Raw genomic sequence first — 17,302 nt, 5'->3', positions numbered from 1 at the left:
GTCCCCCCCCGCCCCCCCCAGGGATGGCGCCGACTTCACGCATGAGCAGAGTGGCCTCTGCCCTGCGTGGGCGGTCAGGCCCGTTAGCAGGCTGCCTTCGCTTTGCACACAATCCAAGGCTTCTCTAGAACTGTAGGAGCCGACGAGCCGGTGTTTTTCGTAGGCTCCAAGACATGGGAGATCTGTGAGCACCCAGGGTAGAAAAGGCTTCTCAGCTGTGGGGCTCTGACACTTGCTCGAAGAAGCAAGGTCTGGGCTCTTCTACCTCAAAGCGGGGAAAAAAGAACTGAAAACAAATATGGAACTCTAGTTAATGATATGTGTGCTGAAGTATTTAAGGGGATGGCTACAGATGTCTGCAACTTCCCTTAAAATGCATAAAAGACAAAATGCAAAAAGGGATGGAGAGGTGGACAGGTATGTGACAAAGCAAACATAGCAAAATATTAATCGTAGAGTCTGAGTCATGGGTACATGTAAATTTTCCCCCCAACTTTTCTGTGTGTTTGAAAATTTTCATAGTAAGATGCCAGGGGGAAAGGCAGAGGCTCCCTTCGTGGTGTTTAGGAGTGGGCAGCTGCCCAGCGATGTTGTCTGTATTGCTGAGGGAGCAGTTGGTACAGCCAGTAAAAATGCCAGAGAGGTAGGCAAGGGCCGGACGTGCAGGGAATGTGGACTTTATCTCGGAGACCTTGAGAAGCCAATAAAATGTCTGAAACGGGGAAAACAGACATGTTTTTGCATTTTCACCTCTCACTGCGCAAGTCACACCCCCAGACTGAATTTTCCGAACGGCTGGTTACTTGATTTGAAATGCAAATCATCTGGAATGGAGTTAGGAGACGATTCTGCATTAGTCAAAGCATTACTTCCCTCGGTTTTCTTTCTCACTCGTGGGTATGGGGGCAAAGTCCCAGGCTCTTTCAGGAACACGTACAGATTGGAAAACTCAGAGTCTGCAGGCATAGAGCAGTTAATTCTAGTGTTATCTTTCAGACCTACCAGTCCTTGGGGGTAAACAACATGAAGAAAAAAATATAAAACTCTAGTATAGATTGAGCAACCGAGGAGCTCATTCAGTGAAATGATTAACAAAAAGCCCAGGATCAGGAGTCAGACTCTCTGGATTCAACTCTCCGTGATGACATTTCCTAGCGGTGTGACCTTCGGCAAGTTACTTGACTTCTCTGAACCTTAGTTTCCTGTTTGTAAAATGAGGATCACACTAGTCAGTGCCTCACAAGGGTTGCTGTGAGGATTATAATAAATGAGGCAAAGGCATTCAATCACCGTAAAATACTTGGTTTAGTGCCTGGCGTGCAGCCAGTGCTGAAGAAATGTTCAGCAAATAATTATTGCTCACTGGTCTACTTCCCCACATGCAGTTTATCTGTACTCATGGCTTATGCCATTCCACCAATGTCTTTAAAATGGTTATTAAGCACCTATCTTTAGTTCCTACTATTTGGAGTTTCAGACCTATAGCTCCCTTATCATGGGAATGCCCCTTCCTTCCACCCTCCAGCTGGGCATCTGACAGTCCTGCCAGACCTGGACTTCTTGGCCTCCCAGCCCCTCCAGCACACCAGCCAGTTCTATGCCCAAGCAGCTCCTTCATCTATTGCCTGCTCTCCACTCATCCTGGTACTGGTGCCGAGAACTTGGCCTCTGTGCACCGGGGCTGAATCGAATCTTGGAGACAGAGTTCTGGGTGAAGTAGAAAACGATAGCTTTATTGTTCTGCCAGGCAAAGGGGAACACAGAGGGTTCCTGCCCCTCAAAACTGTGTGTCCCAACCCAGGAGGATTTGGTGAGGAGTTTTATAACAATGGTTCAAGGATGGGGTTGTTGATAGGGTTAGGGTGTGTGCAGTGCCTGCACTCCTTTAATCTGGTCTCAGGTAATCTCTTTTTTATTTATTTTATTTTATTTTTTTGCGGTACATGGGCCTCTCACTGTTGTGGCCTCTCCCGTTGCGGAGCACAGGCTCCGGACGCGCAGGCTCAGTGGCCATGGCTCACGGGCCCAGCCGCCCCGCGGCATGTGGGATCCTCCCAGACCGGGGCACGAACCCGTGTCCCCTGCATTGACAGGCGGACTCTCAACCACTGCGCCACCAGGGAAGCCCAGATGTCTCTAATTTTAATGGATTTAAATGTATCAGTCTTTTCTTATGGCTGGTGCTTTTGGTGTCTTGTTTAAGAAATCCTTCTTGTCTTTTGTGCTGAAGGTGACCAGATTGTGCTGGAGGCTTGGAGCTGTGCTTCAGGGCGTCTTCTTTGGGCCCTGGGTCACACTGCTTCCGCTGTGGGGCAGGCAGGTTCTTCTGGGACCCCAGGCTTGGCCGGGTAGGGGAGGGAGAGGCCACTTCCGGGGTCCTTCTACCATGGAGCCCAAGTTTCCAAGAAGAGATTTTCCGTGGACCGTGTCCCCACCATTCTTGTGAGTGTGGAAGGTCTTCCCAGTGGATGGGCAGGCCTGTGTCCCAGTGGGCCAGGACCGAGCTACCACCTGTATGGACGCTCAGGCAGGGTGGGCTGTGACAGGGGCTGACTCCAGCTCAGAACTGGGATATCTGGTTCCTGAACTGTGGGTCCCTGGAGCAGATGAGGTGGGACAGGGAGAAAACTGGAGGTGGTGGAGCAGTAGGAAACCTCCCATCTGCCCTGTAATTCTGGATTCGAGGGGATGTAATGGCACGATTCTAACCAACTGCCTCAAGCAGAACTGGTGGCAGGCTTCCGCCTGTTGGGGGACGGGGAAGACGTCCTGACTCCTTGGCCCTCACTCCTCAAGGTCACCTGGGTTAGGCAAGGATGGTCGCACTGTTCACAGTTCCCTTCCCAGGACCCACAGTGCCTGCCACATGGGAGGCATTAGTAGATATTTGTTCAGTAATACATTGACAATTTTCAAAGAATTGTGTAAAAAAATTAATTTTCTAGTTTCTCCTGAAGAACACTTTTTGTAGCCACTAGGTGGCGGAGTTAATTACATCAAGCTGGCTTGTGCGGGGGGTGGGGGGTGGGGGGAGGGGTGGAATTCAGATAGGGAAGCAGGCATTTGAATTTAAATTCAATCTTGTTTTAATTCTGTTTTGGAGCCTGTTAATTACTAAGTTTAAAAAACATATTGTCCTAAGAAATATTTGCAGGATAAATCTGAGATAAAGACCGTGGTGGATGACTTTCTTTCTCAAGCTAAAGATGGTATGAATTTCTCTTCTACATTGTTTCCAAATTCAGTCATTTTAGGGCTTTGACTAGATGTAAATTCTTTCCATTCTTTATTCAGTTAAATGAATGTCAACTCAGTTTGCCCTTTTGCTCTGAAGTGATCTTTTACTGTCAGAATGTGGCAACCTCCTTTGCTTATTGCATCTGGCAGATCTGAGTCTCTGGGACTGACCCCTTCCCAAGTCCCCCCCCACCCCCACCCCCAGAGCTCTTCCTCAGCTTCCATCCCCGTTGATTACCCTCCCTCGTTCTGAACAGCTTCACAGAGTCCTGGATCTTCGGTTTTCTCTTCTGTAGGAAATCAGGTATCTTGCCAGCCCTGCCTTTTGTTTAAAAATTTTTTTCAAAAGCAATTTGTTTATTTGAAAATACAGGGCTTCCCTGGTGGTTCCCTGTTTTATTCTGTTTTATTGCTTCTGTTTTATGTTTTGGTGTTTTGGCCGCGAGCCATGTGGGATCTTAGCTCCCTGACCAGGGATTGAACCAGCAGCACCCCCTGCATTGGAAGGTGAAGTCTTAACCGCTGGATTGCCAGGGAAGTCCCTCACTAGGGTCTTTGGACTGGGTGTTACTTGGTCAGGGACAGGGGGTCTCTGGGCTGGGCCACTACTGGGGTGGAAAGACAGGAATGATGCCCCTTGACACTCACTGTAATGACACTTTTCTCCTCCCCAAACCATCCGCTCTCCATTCCCGTCTCCCCTGGACAGCACTGCTGCCCCAAACACACAGACACAAGCTTTAGACACTCACCTCCTTAGATCGGCATTTTCTCCAGCAGCACAGACACAGGGGGACCAGAGACGCTAGAAGCAGCAGAGCCCAGACCCCCAACAGCATGGCATTGATGCTTATGAACAGGGCCTGGGGACAGAGGACCGAAGCTCTAGGCACCCAGAGAGACTGTTGCCATTTGTGGTCTGTCTTCAGGCTGATCATGGCACAGGGTCACTCTCCACCCCATTCATCCCATCCCCAAGTCGGTAGCTTCCGGGGTGGGGGGAGGCTGACGAAGGAGCCCGGGGTGGGGGTCAGTGGGTGTAGCATGCAGAGAGCGGCCAGTAGCCCCTGTCACCGGGTCTCAGCGTCCTCATCTGAGCAGCGATGGGCTTGGGCTGTGGTCTGGTTCCCTGACAAGCCCAAGACTTGAACATGCATTTAACACCTTCGTAGCTCTTCACGTATTTGCAGTATTAGCTCCTTTATTATGAGTTCAGTGTTTGTATTTCCCACAGATCTGTACCTCCCACAACCACAGGAACCGCTTCTGTTTCGTTCGCTGCCACGCTGGGGTGACGGGAGACATGCTCAGGGCAGAACAGGTCACGCCCTTCTTGGTGGACAGCCTCACTCTCCTCCACTGTCTGACCCTCCCTGCCCACCGCCTGCTGCCTTCCCCGGCCCGGCTACCTTCAGCATGTTCACATAGGAGGTGCACAGCTGCAGCCTTCCCTCGTCTGCACTCGGAGAGCTGGGGGCCCCGGTGGGCCTCCAGGAAGGGGAGACATCACAGATACCATTAAAGAGAAAATGGTGGTACTCATAGCTGGAAGGTGGAAACTTCTAGCCCCAATGATGATGGCGGCTGTGGCCGTGGAGAAAGCTGCCAGGGCGAGCAGGGTCCTCAGCAGGGCCTGGTGAGGGCAGTGTGCAGAGACAGACCTTGGAGACTCAGTCTCTCTGGAGCCCAGCCCGGGACGAAGAGCGGGAAGTCTAGTGGAGGGGGCGTGGGATGGGCGACAGGCTGGGGGTGGCCTCCAGCTTCCGGGGCTGGTGTCAACCCCTCCCCGAACTCACCCAGTAGGTGCCACCTCGTTTCTCATAAATGAAGGCGACAGCTCCAGCCAGCACAGCCTGGGGAGGGATTGAAGCAGCAGGGGTAGCCCGGGGCCGCCGAGCCCCACCCCCAGCAGCCTGCTTCTTTTTCCTTCCTCAAGTCCCACAGGCAAAACCAACCGCCCTGCTGGCCTTTCCCCACAGCACCTCACGTGGACCCGAGGTTTTGAGCTGAGCTCTGTTGTCTTCAACGGTGAGGGTATTGAAGGCCGAATCAAACGCCCGAGGCTGCAGGACCCTCTATTTTAGGGACATCAAAACTGCTCATGGTCAAGCCGGGTGTAAGCCCCCCTTCCCTTCTCCAAAACCCTCTCTTTTTAAGCAACACCAGGTGCTTTATGAAAGCTCCAGGGCGGTGGGGTGGAAGGTCCGGGGTGTTGGAGGAGCTCTCAGTACAGGATCAGCGTCCGCTGCCTCGGGGTGAGGGCAGGCGCTCGTTCCAACAGCGCTCAGCCTCCCACCCAGCGGGTCTTCCAGGACAGGAAGTCTGGCTGATGCCAAGGGAAAGATGGATCTGAATCCTGTCTGGCAGTTCTGTAGCTAATCTCAGTGTTTTCGGCCGTGGGGTGGATGACGATCATTACTTGGGGCTCCTCTCTTAATCGATATGTGTGTTTTGCTCTTGTTCTGTGAGGGTGGGCAGGACAGACGGCGCCTCCTTCCTGCTATGATCCGCCCACCCATCTCCTGCTGCAGATGGCACACGTCCATCTGCTGACATAGCTGCCGTTGTCCGGTGAGCCCCCCTGGACTTCCCCTGTGTGCAGGGCCTGCAGAGGGCAATGGGAAACCACCGGGGGGGGGGTACATCTCCCTTGTACACACGCTCCAGCACGTTCCGCCTCCCTCCATCTCAGTGCAAGTGCCTGGAGATGAGTCCTGTCCTAGATCCTTAGCTGATCTGCTGCTGAAGGTGGGAGAAGAGGTGGGAGAAGCCCGGTGCAGGGACCCGGGAGAGCTGACCGGTGACCGTGGCTCTCCCAGCCCTTAGCTCAGCTGGTTTCCCGTCTGTAGAAGCCTGGTGTCAGCCTAGAGATCTGGGAGTCTTTTCAGCTGCAAACAGTCTACATTCTGATGGGGTCGATGGTGGTGGTCTCTCACCTCTGATAGGGGGTCCCTCTGCCCACGGTCCTCCCGCCCCACTCACCACAGCCCCTGTCCAGATGGGGGCTCCCGATCCAAGCAGCGTGGTGTAGTAGGAGATGAAGAGGAATCCCCCCAGGACCCCACTGAACACCCCCAGCACGATCTGCACTGCCTGAAAGATGAAAAACCCAAGAACCCGGAGCCCGGGTCCCAGGCCCAGTCTGCGTCTAAGCCTCAGGGGAGTTTTGAGGACTTTCCACTCCATGTACTAAAGGTTAGAACCCTATGAAAGGGGAAGAGAGAGAGAAGAGAGGAAGAGAGGGGGCACGAGAAGGGAGAGGACAGGAGGGGAGAGAAGGCGAGGGGAGGGGAGAGCTAGCCCACGCTGGGCCGTGAGAGGATGAACTCCGGGTTCCACCAGCTGGGACTTTAAATGGTCAGGGGCTCCTCTGCACCCTTCAGCCCACAGCCCACCCTACCTACAGCTTTCACTGAGAGGCCAGTAAGTGAAGGAAAGGCCGGAACTTGATCTCTAGGAAGAGCATAAGCATCCCACTCAGAGAGAGGCTGGCTGGGGGAGCGTGCAGCCAGAGGAGGGGGCTTACCCTTCCCAGTCTGGGGAGCCTGGGCGCCCGTCCTCGCCCTACTCACCCAGGAGGCCACCAGCAGCCGGCGGTGGCCCAGGGCCCGGGAGGCGGCGTGCGGCGAGGGCACGTGGGGCTGCAGCCGGGGACACCTGCTCAGCAGCAGCTTGGCCAGAGCCGACTCCTGGTGGATGTCCACCTTGATGCAGGTGGGCTGGGGAGCCCCAGAGGCCACGTCCCCACCATCTGCCATCTTCAAGCTGGTGGACACCCGCCTGGGAGGGAGGAAGGGGGCGTCAGGGGGAAGAGTTGGCAGGAGGTTTGCACAGATTCCATGGGAGCTGGCGAGGCCCCCGGTCACAGTGCAGCATCTGGGACCTGCCTTGAGGGGTGTCATGTGAGGGATCCCTGCGTCTGCTGAGGCTGTGGCCACCGCCCAGCCCACTGGAGCTGCCCTCTTCACCCTAGACCTGCTGTGTCTCCCCATCCTCCACCCACGGCCTCAGGGTCTGGACCAAGCAGTGCCCTGGAGCCCTCACCTCTCTCCTTTCTGCTCCCAGCCCGCTTGTGTGATCACGGCCCTCACCCTGGCTTTCCCCCCTGCCTCTCCCCCTCCAGAGCCCTCAGGCTGCCGGACAGAAGAGAGTCCTGGCTGCCTGTTGAACTACTGTTGAGGTATCTGCTTCCCAGCTGAGCCCGGGGACCCACCCCCCGCCCCTACATATCTCCCTTTCCATCAATGGCTACTCAGCCCCACGCTGCCTGTTCAAACTGCGCCCCCCAACCCTCTGCATGAAGCTGTGGGTGCAGATGGAGGCCCAAGGCCAGAATGACTTGACTTCAAACGGGGACGAGGCTGTACCTGGCCTCCACTCCTGCCGCCTTCCTGGATGCATGTCCTCTACACGGTGGTCGGTCCTTCCGTCCCCAGCAAGTTCTGGGGGGCCTTTGAGGGGGCAGGATGTGGACTCCTCTGGGGAGGGGCCCTGTGAGAAGGGTCTCTGGGAAAAGGCCGCCTGGGCTGAGGGTCTGCCTCACCTGCTCTCCTCAGGGACCGGCAGTCACGGTCGAGGGTGATAGGAGGGCTGGGGACGGCTGAGTGGGGGCTGAGAACCAGGCAGAAAGGAGAGGGGTTTGGTGGCGCTCCAGAAAGGGAAGGATGAGGCAACTTCTCAGCACACAGCTGGAGCAAAGGGCCCCTCCAGGGTTTTCTAGCTGCCAGGGGAGATCACTTGGCTCCGACGCTCTGGAGAGCACTGAGGAGACTGCAGAGCTGACCAGCCCTGGAAAATCCCCCGTCCCCACCAGGGCAGGGGTTTTCTGAACAAGGACTCGCCTGTGCTGTGTGCACCGCAGCGTGTGTGCTGCGTAGGGATGAACACGCCAGCGTGTGCGTGTCTGTGCGCTCTGCCTTCTCCCGCCAGCCTGATTATCTACTCAAGACCAACCCCCCGCCCCCAGAGGGGCCCCTTTGGGCCAACTCTTTTCTGGGAAGTCAAGACGCTGAAGGTCAAACCCTCATCACTCCACCCCTTCCTTCTGCTCTCTCCCACCCACTGCCGGGTGCCTCAGCTCTGGGCAGCTCTGCTCCACTCGGCCGCTGGTTCCCAGAGGACAGCAGGTGAGCAGGGCCCTCAGGTGAGCAGTCCAGGTGACCCGTCCCAGGAGACTCTCAGTGCAGGACCCTCTCTCTTTCTCTCTCGAGGAGTCTCCAAGACCAGTCCCCAAAGCCCCCATCCTGTCTCACAGGATGCCATTCTCCCCCCATTCCGGGTCCCTGTAGGACCTCCTTGGGAGGCAGGGATACACTAGATAGAGGACGTGACACTAGGAAAATGGCTAGGGAGGTCGGGGGGCCTGTGCCTGGCCGCGTCGGCTGGACTCTCCCTCCCCAGTGCCTCATGTCTTTATTCTGAGGGTGGGGTGGTGAGGCTCGGGTGGTTTCCTGGTGAGAGGTCCTTCAATAGCAACGGCAGAAGGTGGAGGGCCCAGGGTGTAGCTGGGATCCTGGCCCTCTCTCCCCAGCTTCAGGGGCACCGGGAGGAGCTGGGCAGAGAAGAGTGTCCAAGGCAGCAGGGAAGAGCCCCACACCCTGGGGTTAGGGTGGCGTGAAAGGGGATCTGCATGGGGCTGGCCTGGCTCAGAGGAAGAGCAGGAATCTAGGTTGAGCTGGGGATTGGAGCTGGGGGTGAGGCGAGAGGGGGGAGCAGTGGTATCCGGAGGGCTCAGAGGGAGCCGGAGCCCAAGGCACGTTCTGGACTCTGCAATATGGTGCTGATCGCTGGGTCCCAAGGAAGATCTGGCCAGAATCCCGGCTGGGCTTCCTTGTGTGTCTGCGAACAGGTCTGAACCTCCTTGCACGTCTGCAGAATCGTCAAACACCCGTCCTTTATACCGCACGGAGGCCAGGTAGGTGAACTGCTCTGTAAAGTCCATACGATACAAATGGGGAAGCCTTAAGCTTATTGCTCTTGCTGGTGTTTTTAGAATTGTTATTAATAATGTTATGATTTAAACAGTGGTAAGTAGGATGCCCATGAGAATTACCTGGAAAGGATTTCCTTTGGAGCTAGGCAAGTTGGTTCTAAAGTGCCTAAGGAGAAGTAATCTAGCAAAAGTGGCCCTGAGGGACTTCCCTGGTGGCGCAGTGGTTGAGAGTCCGCCTGCCGATGCAGGGGACACGGGTTCGTGCCCCGGCCCAGGAAGATCCCACATGCCGTGCAGCGGCTGGGCCCGTGAGCCATGGCCGCTGAGCCTGCGCGTCCGGAGCCTGTGCTCCGCAACGGGAGAGGCCACAAGAGTGAGAGGCCCGCGTACTGCAAAAACCAAAACAAACGAACAAACCAAAACAAAACAACAACAACAAAAAAAGTGGCCATGAAAGAAAAAAGTAACGTGGGGGGGCAGGTCATGAAAGAGCTCAACTAAATATTAAACTCTGTACTCATTATTAAAATTACAGTAATGTTGCATGACTCATCAGATCCACCAATGGGCAGAATATAAAGACTAAAATAGGCTTGGATTCCTATGGGAATTTTATTTTTGCTCAGGGGAGCATTTTAAATCAGTGGGAGAAAGATGATATATTCCGTAAACAGAATATACTCTTTAGAAGTTAACCATCTGAAGAGGACAAACCAAAACCAACTTGGACCCATTTTTTCCAACTTACAAGGTAAATTCCAGACGGCTCAACATTTAAATGTGAAAACTGAAAACATAAAAACACTTAGAAGAAAACATGGATGAATTATTATTTTATAATCTTGACATGGGAAAGTCCCTTTTAAGTACAATATAAAACCCAGAAATCATAAAAAATGACTGAAACCTTTGATTATATAAAAATACAAATGAAGTCAAAACTAAATCACAAATTGAAAGCACTATCTGTAACTCGCGTCGCCGATGGTAATTTTTCAAATACACGAAGAACTCCTATAAAGACCAAAACAAAACAGAGTAACACGAGGAGTTCATAGGATATGAAAGGAAAGCTCGCAAAAGAAGAGGAAAAAGGCTCTCACACGTATGAAAGATGACCAACCTCACTCATAAGAAGAGAACTGATACTGGAGTAGTCACAGAAAGCAGACTGGTGGTTGCTTGGGGCCAAGGGTTGGAGGGGTTCCCGGGGAAGGGACCTTAGGGGACTTTTTGCAACATAGAAATGTTCTGTATCTTCACGGTAGTTACGGTTGCACATATGTACACATTTGTTAAAAGTCACTGAGATACACAATTAAAAGGGGGCATTTTATTGACTAAAAAGGATTAAAATCTACAACGGAATGTCATTTTTCCAAGAGACATTTGAAAAGATTAGCAAGTTTGCTGACACCTTCTGCTGGTCTCGGGGAGGAGCAGTGGACACTCTTGGAATTGCCCTTGCATGAGAATTGCATGGAAGTAACTCCATGGAGGGAAATACCTTTTAAAATTACAAATACACATTCCCATTGACCTGCTGATTCCACACTGCTTGTAAGAAAAAAAATAAAGGTCTATAAATAGGGGACTGCTTAAAACAATTATGATGCATTCGTACAATGGAATACTATGCAGCCATAAAAACGAGTGAGGACGCATTTTATGGACTGATGTAGGATTATTATTATTTTTTTTTTTGCGGTACGCAGGCCTCTCACCGCTGCGGTCTCTCCCGTTGCGGAGCACAGGCTCCGGATGTGCAGGCTCAGGGGCCATGGTTCACGGGCCCAGCCGCTCCGCGGCATGTGGGATCCTCCCGGACCGGGGCACGAACCTGTGTCCCCTGCATCGGCAGGCGGACTCTCAACCACTGTGCCACCAGGGAAGCCCAATGTAGGATTATTTTTAAAAGATGGTTCTGTGAAGAAATCATTGTGCAGAAACTGTGTGCGCTATCCTGCCATTTGTGGGAAAAGAGAGAGAGAAAGAATATTTTTACATGTTTTTATATGTAAAAAAGTCATTGTAGGATATATTAGAAAATGATACTATTTTTCCACCTGGAAGACAACTAGCTGGCTAGGAGAGAAAGAGAGGAGAGTGGGTTTTAGCAGTATACCCTTTTTTATCTTTTGATTTTTTTTTTTAACCATATGAAAGTGTTACGTATAAATATGTACACTATGTTGCTGAAATAATTCAGATTCCTTTCTTTGTCAGTCCCAAGACCCAGACAAACTGTATCTGACCATTTTGGGAAGAGGTCCAAGAGTCTATATGGTGAAAACTCTAGAGGTGATTCAGATTTGCATCCCAGATTAAGGTCACTGTGACAGAGACTTCCCTGGTGGTCCAGTGGTTAAGACTCTGTGCTTCCAAGGCAGGGGCCGTGGGTTTGATTCCTGGTTGGGGAACTAAGATCCCACATGCCGTGACTTGGCTTGACTCAAAGACTGTTTTCTCTCCCTGCACTCATGCAGTGTATTCCTTTTTCCCTTACTTAGATCTCAAACCTCACTTCTGTGCATCTCCCCAGCAGGCAGGATGACCCAAAACATGCTGGCTGTGAATGGAGTCGATGTGGTCTCTCCGCTGTCCCAGCCCACTTACATCGACATCCACGTCCATCAGGAATCTGCTTTGGCACAACTGCTAAAAGCTGGGAGCTCCCTGATGGAGCGCCTGTCCCACCATCCTGCCAAGGCCAGCATAAGCTACGGACAGCTGGCAGTAGGGGTAAGGGCGGGATGGAGAGGTGGGTTAGCAAGGTGACACAGAGGAGGGTAACGCTCCTTCTTCAGTACGATGCGGAAAAGGAAAGTGGGTCGAATCCCCATGAAAACTCACTATTCGTATCCCATCTTGTTTGGGAAAAGAACGTTTGGGAAGTTTCGCCACAGAGATTTCGATGGAAAGGAATAGTGGATCCCTTCTTTGGGGCAACGTGAGCGGTCCCAGCCGGAGCTGGGGGGGGGGGTGGGCGGAAGGGTCCCTGGAGGCTGTTCATTCAGGTTAATTGAACCCACGTGGACAGAGGGCCTCTGACGCAAGGCAATATGATGGGCACTTTGGGGGAAAAACTTCAGAGAGAATATCTAGGTAATAACCTGAAGGTGCCCAGCGTCCATCAGAAGGGATCAGGCAACTACACTAATGCCTAAAATTAAAGGTAGCTCAGGTGACATCCTTGGGAGGCAGGATGGCGTCCTGCAGGGGTAGGCATCTGAGCCAGACCTTGAATGGAGAAGCAGCGTGTTTAGACAGATAGAGGTGGAAGATGGAAGAAAAGGAATTTCGAGTTAAAAGAATGGCAAGAAAGAGGGCAAAGAGGCCAGAAAGCATAGGACAAGTTCTGTCAGGGTACAGAGAATGGGACTCATGGCTGATTAGACTGGAAATACAGACCAGGGCCATATTGCTGAGAGCCTTGAGTGACAAGGTGAGGAGTCTGCTGTCCTGAATCAGCTTCGATAGTGGGAAGACTGTGGAGGGATTCTGAGCAGGTGCCTGAGCTTCAGGCAGCCTCACAGCCAGGAGGTGTCCAGGTAAGAAGCATGGCGGGTCTGCACCTGCAACGTCGCAGCAGAAATGAGGAGGAAAGAGAGGAGTCCAAATCCTTTGAGGATGGGGTTGCCATGACTTGAGAGTGAGTGGATGTGGAGTACAAGGGAGGAGAGGAGTCCGGGAAGATGCTGAGGTTTGGAGTGAAGGAGACCGGAAAATTGGAGCCCTGGAAGTCAGCGAGGCAGACACTGAGGGTGTGCGTAGGGTCTGGAATTTGGACGCAATGAATCTGAGAAGCTGGCAGGACATGTAGGTGGTGACGTCCAAGAGGCTGTGATAGTTGGATCCTCCAGGAAGCAGACGCTGAGTGGGAGTTGGGTGTGCGAAAGGTTTATTGGGGTGTAACATCCATGCAATGAAAAGGGCAGGAGCAGGGCTGGGCAGGGGGAGACATCAGATCATGAGGCAGGGCTGACGAGGTCTGGGCCCGCCCAGTGGGGAGCTCGGGAGCAAAGACTGCCCATCACAGGAGTTCCGTGTTAGCTGAAAATGGCCCTTGAACCACTGCCTTGCTTAATCATTGGCTGGTTAGCCACCCCGAAAGACTGTACCCTCAGTTTGAAAGATGAAGGGACCTTGAAGGCGCTGACCACTGTAGGCTGTCAGCTGACCACTCTCCTTTCCTGAAGGAGGTCATCATGGCCCATCATGGATGACGGGCTTCCCAAGGGAAAATGAGGAGGAAAAAAAGGAGGAATCATCAGGTGGGATGACAAATTGTGGTATTCAGGGAAAATGGGATTTAGAAAAGAATGAAGGATAAAAGGCTGGCAAGTCAGAGAGATGAGGGAGAACCAGGACGGGCTGCTTCACGGACGTTAAGGGAACAGAATTTCCAGAATCGGAGCTGCGGAGAAGTCAGGGCAGAGGAAGAGGAGAGGAAAGCCACCTAGGTGGGAGCTGGGGGGCTGCTCCTGGAGCAGGTGACTCACGGGAAGGGGTGTGGCTTTCCGCATCTCTTGCAGGTGACCCAGATATTGCTGGGGGCTATGAGCTGTGCTCTTGGAGGGCTTCTCTGCTTGGGGCCCTGGATTCAGCTGCGTGACTCAGGCTGTGCCTTTTGGGCAGGGTTTGTGGTGAGTAAGAAAGGGGTTGTGAGCTCTGAGGGAGGCAAGTGTTTATGGACAAGGAGAAAGAAAGTTCCTTTTGGACCTGGGTCAGGGATTTGGGGAAGAGGCCACAGACCCAGAGTCCAGATGCTCTCTGTTATGAGGAGGCTGCCTTGGGGGGGGGGGGGCAAAACCCTTCCACCCTCTGTTTTTCTCTTTAAGGCAAGGCTGGGAATAGCGGGGCAGTTGTAGGTGGAGTCCTGTCCATCTGCTAGGTTTCTTTGCCTGTTCCTTGGATCCTGCTTCAAATTGGCTGTTCTGGGGCCTGTTGGGAGAAGTTTGATGGGAGTTCATTTCAGGACAGCCAACTGGAGGACTTTTCTGGTGTCTTCTCTTCCTAGGCCATTGCAGCAGGAGTTGGGACCATTGTCCATGAGAAACACTGCGGCAAACTTTCAGTGAGTCTGGGCATCCTCTGTGCCCCACCTTGTCCTCTTCCCCCTCCTATGTCTCTGTTTTCCTGCCCTATTTTTCTGTCTTCTCCCCTTTGGTTTCAAATATCCTAAGCTCTTTCCTGGAGGGGTAGGGAGGGTTTCCTCAGCCAGGAAGCTGGGGAAGAGGAGACCGGTTTCAGGCCGGGACCCCACGGCTCTGCTATCCACAGAGGGAGTCTGCAGCCGGAACCTCTCTCTTCTAGGGCTTCATATCAAGTCTGCTCACCCTGGCTGGCATTGCCACGGCCGTGGCCGCCGTTGTCTTCTGTGTGAATAGTTTAACCTGGGAACCTGTCTTCTATGACATCAGCTCCGTGTATGATTCCTCAATCCCTGACACCTCCAACTTTGGGTACGAAGAGACTAGACGAAGCGATTCCTATTCATCGTGGAGGGAGGAGCGCTGCAGAAGCTACATGCAAATGCTGACGGTGAGAAAGGAGAGTCAGTCTTCCAGGACGCGTCACAGCTGTGCATTGGGGAATTGGGGCACCTGAGGGCAGAGATGTAGGCTCTCTGAGTTTCGACCTCATCCGAGGTCTTTGGTTCAGGAGGTTTTAACTTAATCTGAAGCCATTGTTCAGATCCTCATGGCATGAAAATTCCCTGAATCAAAGGGGATGAGGACAAAGAGGAGACATTGAAGCGAGGATTTCATGAACCACCCTTCCGTCTTTTCTGGTGTGTGGCTGTTATCAGTTATCTATTACTGCATAACATACCACCCCAAAATGTACTGGCTTAACACTGCAATTTACTATTACTTCTCCCATTCTGTGGGTTGACTAGGCTCACATGGGCAGTCCTCACTTGCATTTTCTCATGCAGCTGCAGTCAGGTGTCAGTTGAGGGTGAAGTCATCTAAGAGCTCGACTGGGCTGGGCCACTAAGATGACACACTCACACAGCAGGGAGCTCAGCTGGGGCTATCAGCCAGGGAGCCTACAACGGCTTCTCCATGTGGCTTGGGCTTCTCGTAGCCCAGCAACCAGGTTCCAACAGGGAGCATCCCACTGTGAGCATTTCAAGAGGTAGGAAATGGAACCTGCCAGGCCAAATAAGGGCCACCCCATACTTGACCTAGTGTCACTTCTACTGTATTTTGTTGATCAAAGCATTACCAGGCCCTTCCAGATTCTAGGGGGTGGAACAGTGGATCCCACCTCTTCACAGCGGGGAGGTAAGGTCACATTGCAGGCAAGCAGATGGGATGGAGTCAGTGGCTGCCCCCATAGTTGGAAGATGCAATCTGCTTTGGTGGGAAGTAGTTAGTTGGCCAGGGTCTGATCCCTCCTGGGGTAGCAAGATGATAGTAACAGCAGAAGCAGAGGAGCAGACCCCTGACTGTAACTGTTTTCTTCTTTTATCTTCAGGATTTGTTCCTAGGAATCCGTGGTCTGCTCCTGGCCATCTGTGTCCTGCAGGTCATTGTATCCTTGGCTTCCCTGGGCATGGGTCTCCGACGCTTCTGTGGCCAGAGCTCCCGGGCCCTGGTGAGCTGTTAGGGAGGCACTAGGGAAGGAGCGGATCTGGTTGGGGGAGCTCTAGGGATGGGAAGGACAACGGGGCAGGAACACTGCTGAGCAGGGGTCACGCCCCCCCTCACTCAGCCCTCTTCCCATGCTTCGCTCTGCCCTTCACTGTCTGGGGAGCATGACCCCATCATTGTGTCCTGGGTTGAATTCCGCCTTCTGCCTCTGCGCCCTTCTTTGCTCTCATTTCCCCACGTTCCCCTCTTTCCCACGTCCTAGGTCTTGTCTAGCTCCCCTTCCTCCATCACCTTTTTCTTTCCTCCTTCTTTCATTTGTCTGATTTCCAGTTCTATGGAGCTAACTCTACTCCAACCATTTCCTCCCAAGAATTGATTTTCCTCCTGTTTTTTTTTTTTTTCAGGATGAAGAAGGGTCAGAGAAGAAGCTGTGGGGGGAGAATTCAGTGCCTCCCTCTCCCCACAAGGAGAAGAGCACAGCTGTTGTCCTGTGAGCAGCCAAAGACCCTGCCTGGACCCTGCATGTCCCCCCAGAGTAGCCCAGGGCCCCTCACTGCCCCGTCCCTCACACTCGCTTCCTTAGGCTGCCCCTCCTCTCGCCAACACCCTCACCCGCTATTCCCACTCCAGGGTCCTCAGTTCAGTGAACAGGTATTGTCACATTTTTCCCAATGCTGATTAAACAGAAACAACCACAAAAAATGATTTTGTGCAGAAAGGATGTAGTCTCCCTTTGTTGATACGCACGGTGCGTTGGTACACGTGGAATTAAATGAGAGTTATGGGTCATATGGAAACAAGGTCCCAATAAGACTTAGTTTACATTCTGCTCTATATCCCAAGTGCAAAAACTCCTTTTCATGATTTCCTTCTGTTCAGTGTAAAGTGAAAATAACTCTTACATACTTAGAATCTTTTTACCTGCTAAGGTTTTCTTGAAGCATCTATAACTGATCAGTGGGCTTTACAGAACCATGTGAGACATGAAGCAAGATCATTTCCTCCCTCCCTCCCTTTCTTCCTTCCCTTATTCTTCCTCCCCCTCTGTCTCTTTCCTTCCTTCTTCCTTCCTCCCTCCCTCCTTTCCTTTCTTTTTTCTCTTTCTCCCCCATCTCTCTCTTTCTCTCTTGTTTTTTGCAGTAATTACTGTTGGTTCTCTCGCTATGCGCACACACACACACACACACACACACCCCTGTTATTCTTCAATTTCATTGTAAATGATACGATTGATTAGTTTTTCACTTTTAAAATTTTCTATGTACAATGTAAGTATATAGACGTAAGCACTTCTGGACTCAGAATGGACCCAGGTTCATTTGTCCAATGAGCAGAAAGCCAAGTGCTGAGATGCTGAGGTGTGCAGCAGAGAAAGTGTGTGTTCACGAGGCAGCCAAGCGAGGAGACAGGAGAACAAATCTCATATCTGCCTCCCTGAAGGTGAGGGGCTTGAGATATTTATGGGATAGAGAAGCAGGGTGGTCTTAGGCATGGAGAAAGGTGATTGGAAGTAGGGAAAAGGTGAGGTAGC

At 52.4% G+C, this 17,302-nt stretch overlaps 2 protein-coding genes across 12 annotated transcripts; one reads left to right on the top strand and one right to left on the bottom strand.

Annotated features, from left to right (window-relative positions):
- Positions 1-1,601: 1,601 nt before the first annotated feature.
- TMEM176A (transmembrane protein 176A) lies at positions 1,602-7,811 on the bottom strand. Its single transcript, XM_079932113.1, is given in 8 exon segments — positions 1,602-2,597; positions 3,990-4,100; positions 4,647-4,801; positions 4,804-4,870; positions 5,034-5,090; positions 6,220-6,330; positions 6,810-7,017; positions 7,605-7,811. Coding segments are annotated over 7 exon segments (780 nt in total). The 5' UTR covers positions 6,996-7,017; positions 7,605-7,811; the 3' UTR covers positions 1,602-2,504.
- Positions 7,812-8,304: 493 nt separating this feature from the next.
- TMEM176B (transmembrane protein 176B) lies at positions 8,305-16,956 on the top strand. 11 transcript variants are annotated; one of them, XM_079931935.1, is made up of 8 exons: positions 8,305-8,363; positions 9,086-9,151; positions 11,715-11,911; positions 13,705-13,815; positions 14,190-14,246; positions 14,486-14,713; positions 15,656-15,775; positions 16,176-16,956. In XM_079931935.1, exons 3-8 carry the CDS (start codon positions 11,720-11,722, stop codon positions 16,263-16,265), a joined length of 798 nt encoding a protein of 265 aa, XP_079788061.1. In that variant the 5' UTR covers positions 8,305-8,363; positions 9,086-9,151; positions 11,715-11,719; the 3' UTR covers positions 16,266-16,956. The 11 variants fall into 11 exon arrangements, with proteins under 11 accessions (XP_079788061.1, XP_079788056.1, XP_079788057.1 ...); XM_079931930.1 differs by having other exon boundaries at positions 11,712-11,911; positions 16,176-16,955; XM_079931931.1 differs by having other exon boundaries at positions 8,310-8,380; positions 11,712-11,911; positions 16,176-16,955.
- The last annotated feature ends 346 nt before the right edge of the window (positions 16,957-17,302 follow it).

Source organism: Stenella coeruleoalba, assembly GCF_951394435.1.
Source record: "Stenella coeruleoalba genome assembly, chromosome: 9".
NCBI classification, from domain to species: Eukaryota; Metazoa; Chordata; class Mammalia; order Artiodactyla; family Delphinidae; genus Stenella; species Stenella coeruleoalba.
Note: the sequence above shows the minus strand (reverse complement) of the source record. Positions and strands in the feature narration are given on the sequence as shown.

Bases quoted from the DNA above. Each gene is read 5' to 3' on its own strand.
- TMEM176B (XM_079931935.1), top strand. From the start codon at position 11,720: ATGACCCAAAACATGCTGGCTGTGAATGGAGTCGATGTGGTCTCTCCG. The intron at 13,816-14,189 runs GTGAGTAAGAAA...TTCTCTTCCTAG, and splicing joins CCTTTTGGGCAGGGTTTGTG to GCCATTGCAGCAGGAGTTGG. The intron at 14,714-15,655 runs GTGAGAAAGGAG...TTTTATCTTCAG, and splicing joins GCTACATGCAAATGCTGACG to GATTTGTTCCTAGGAATCCG.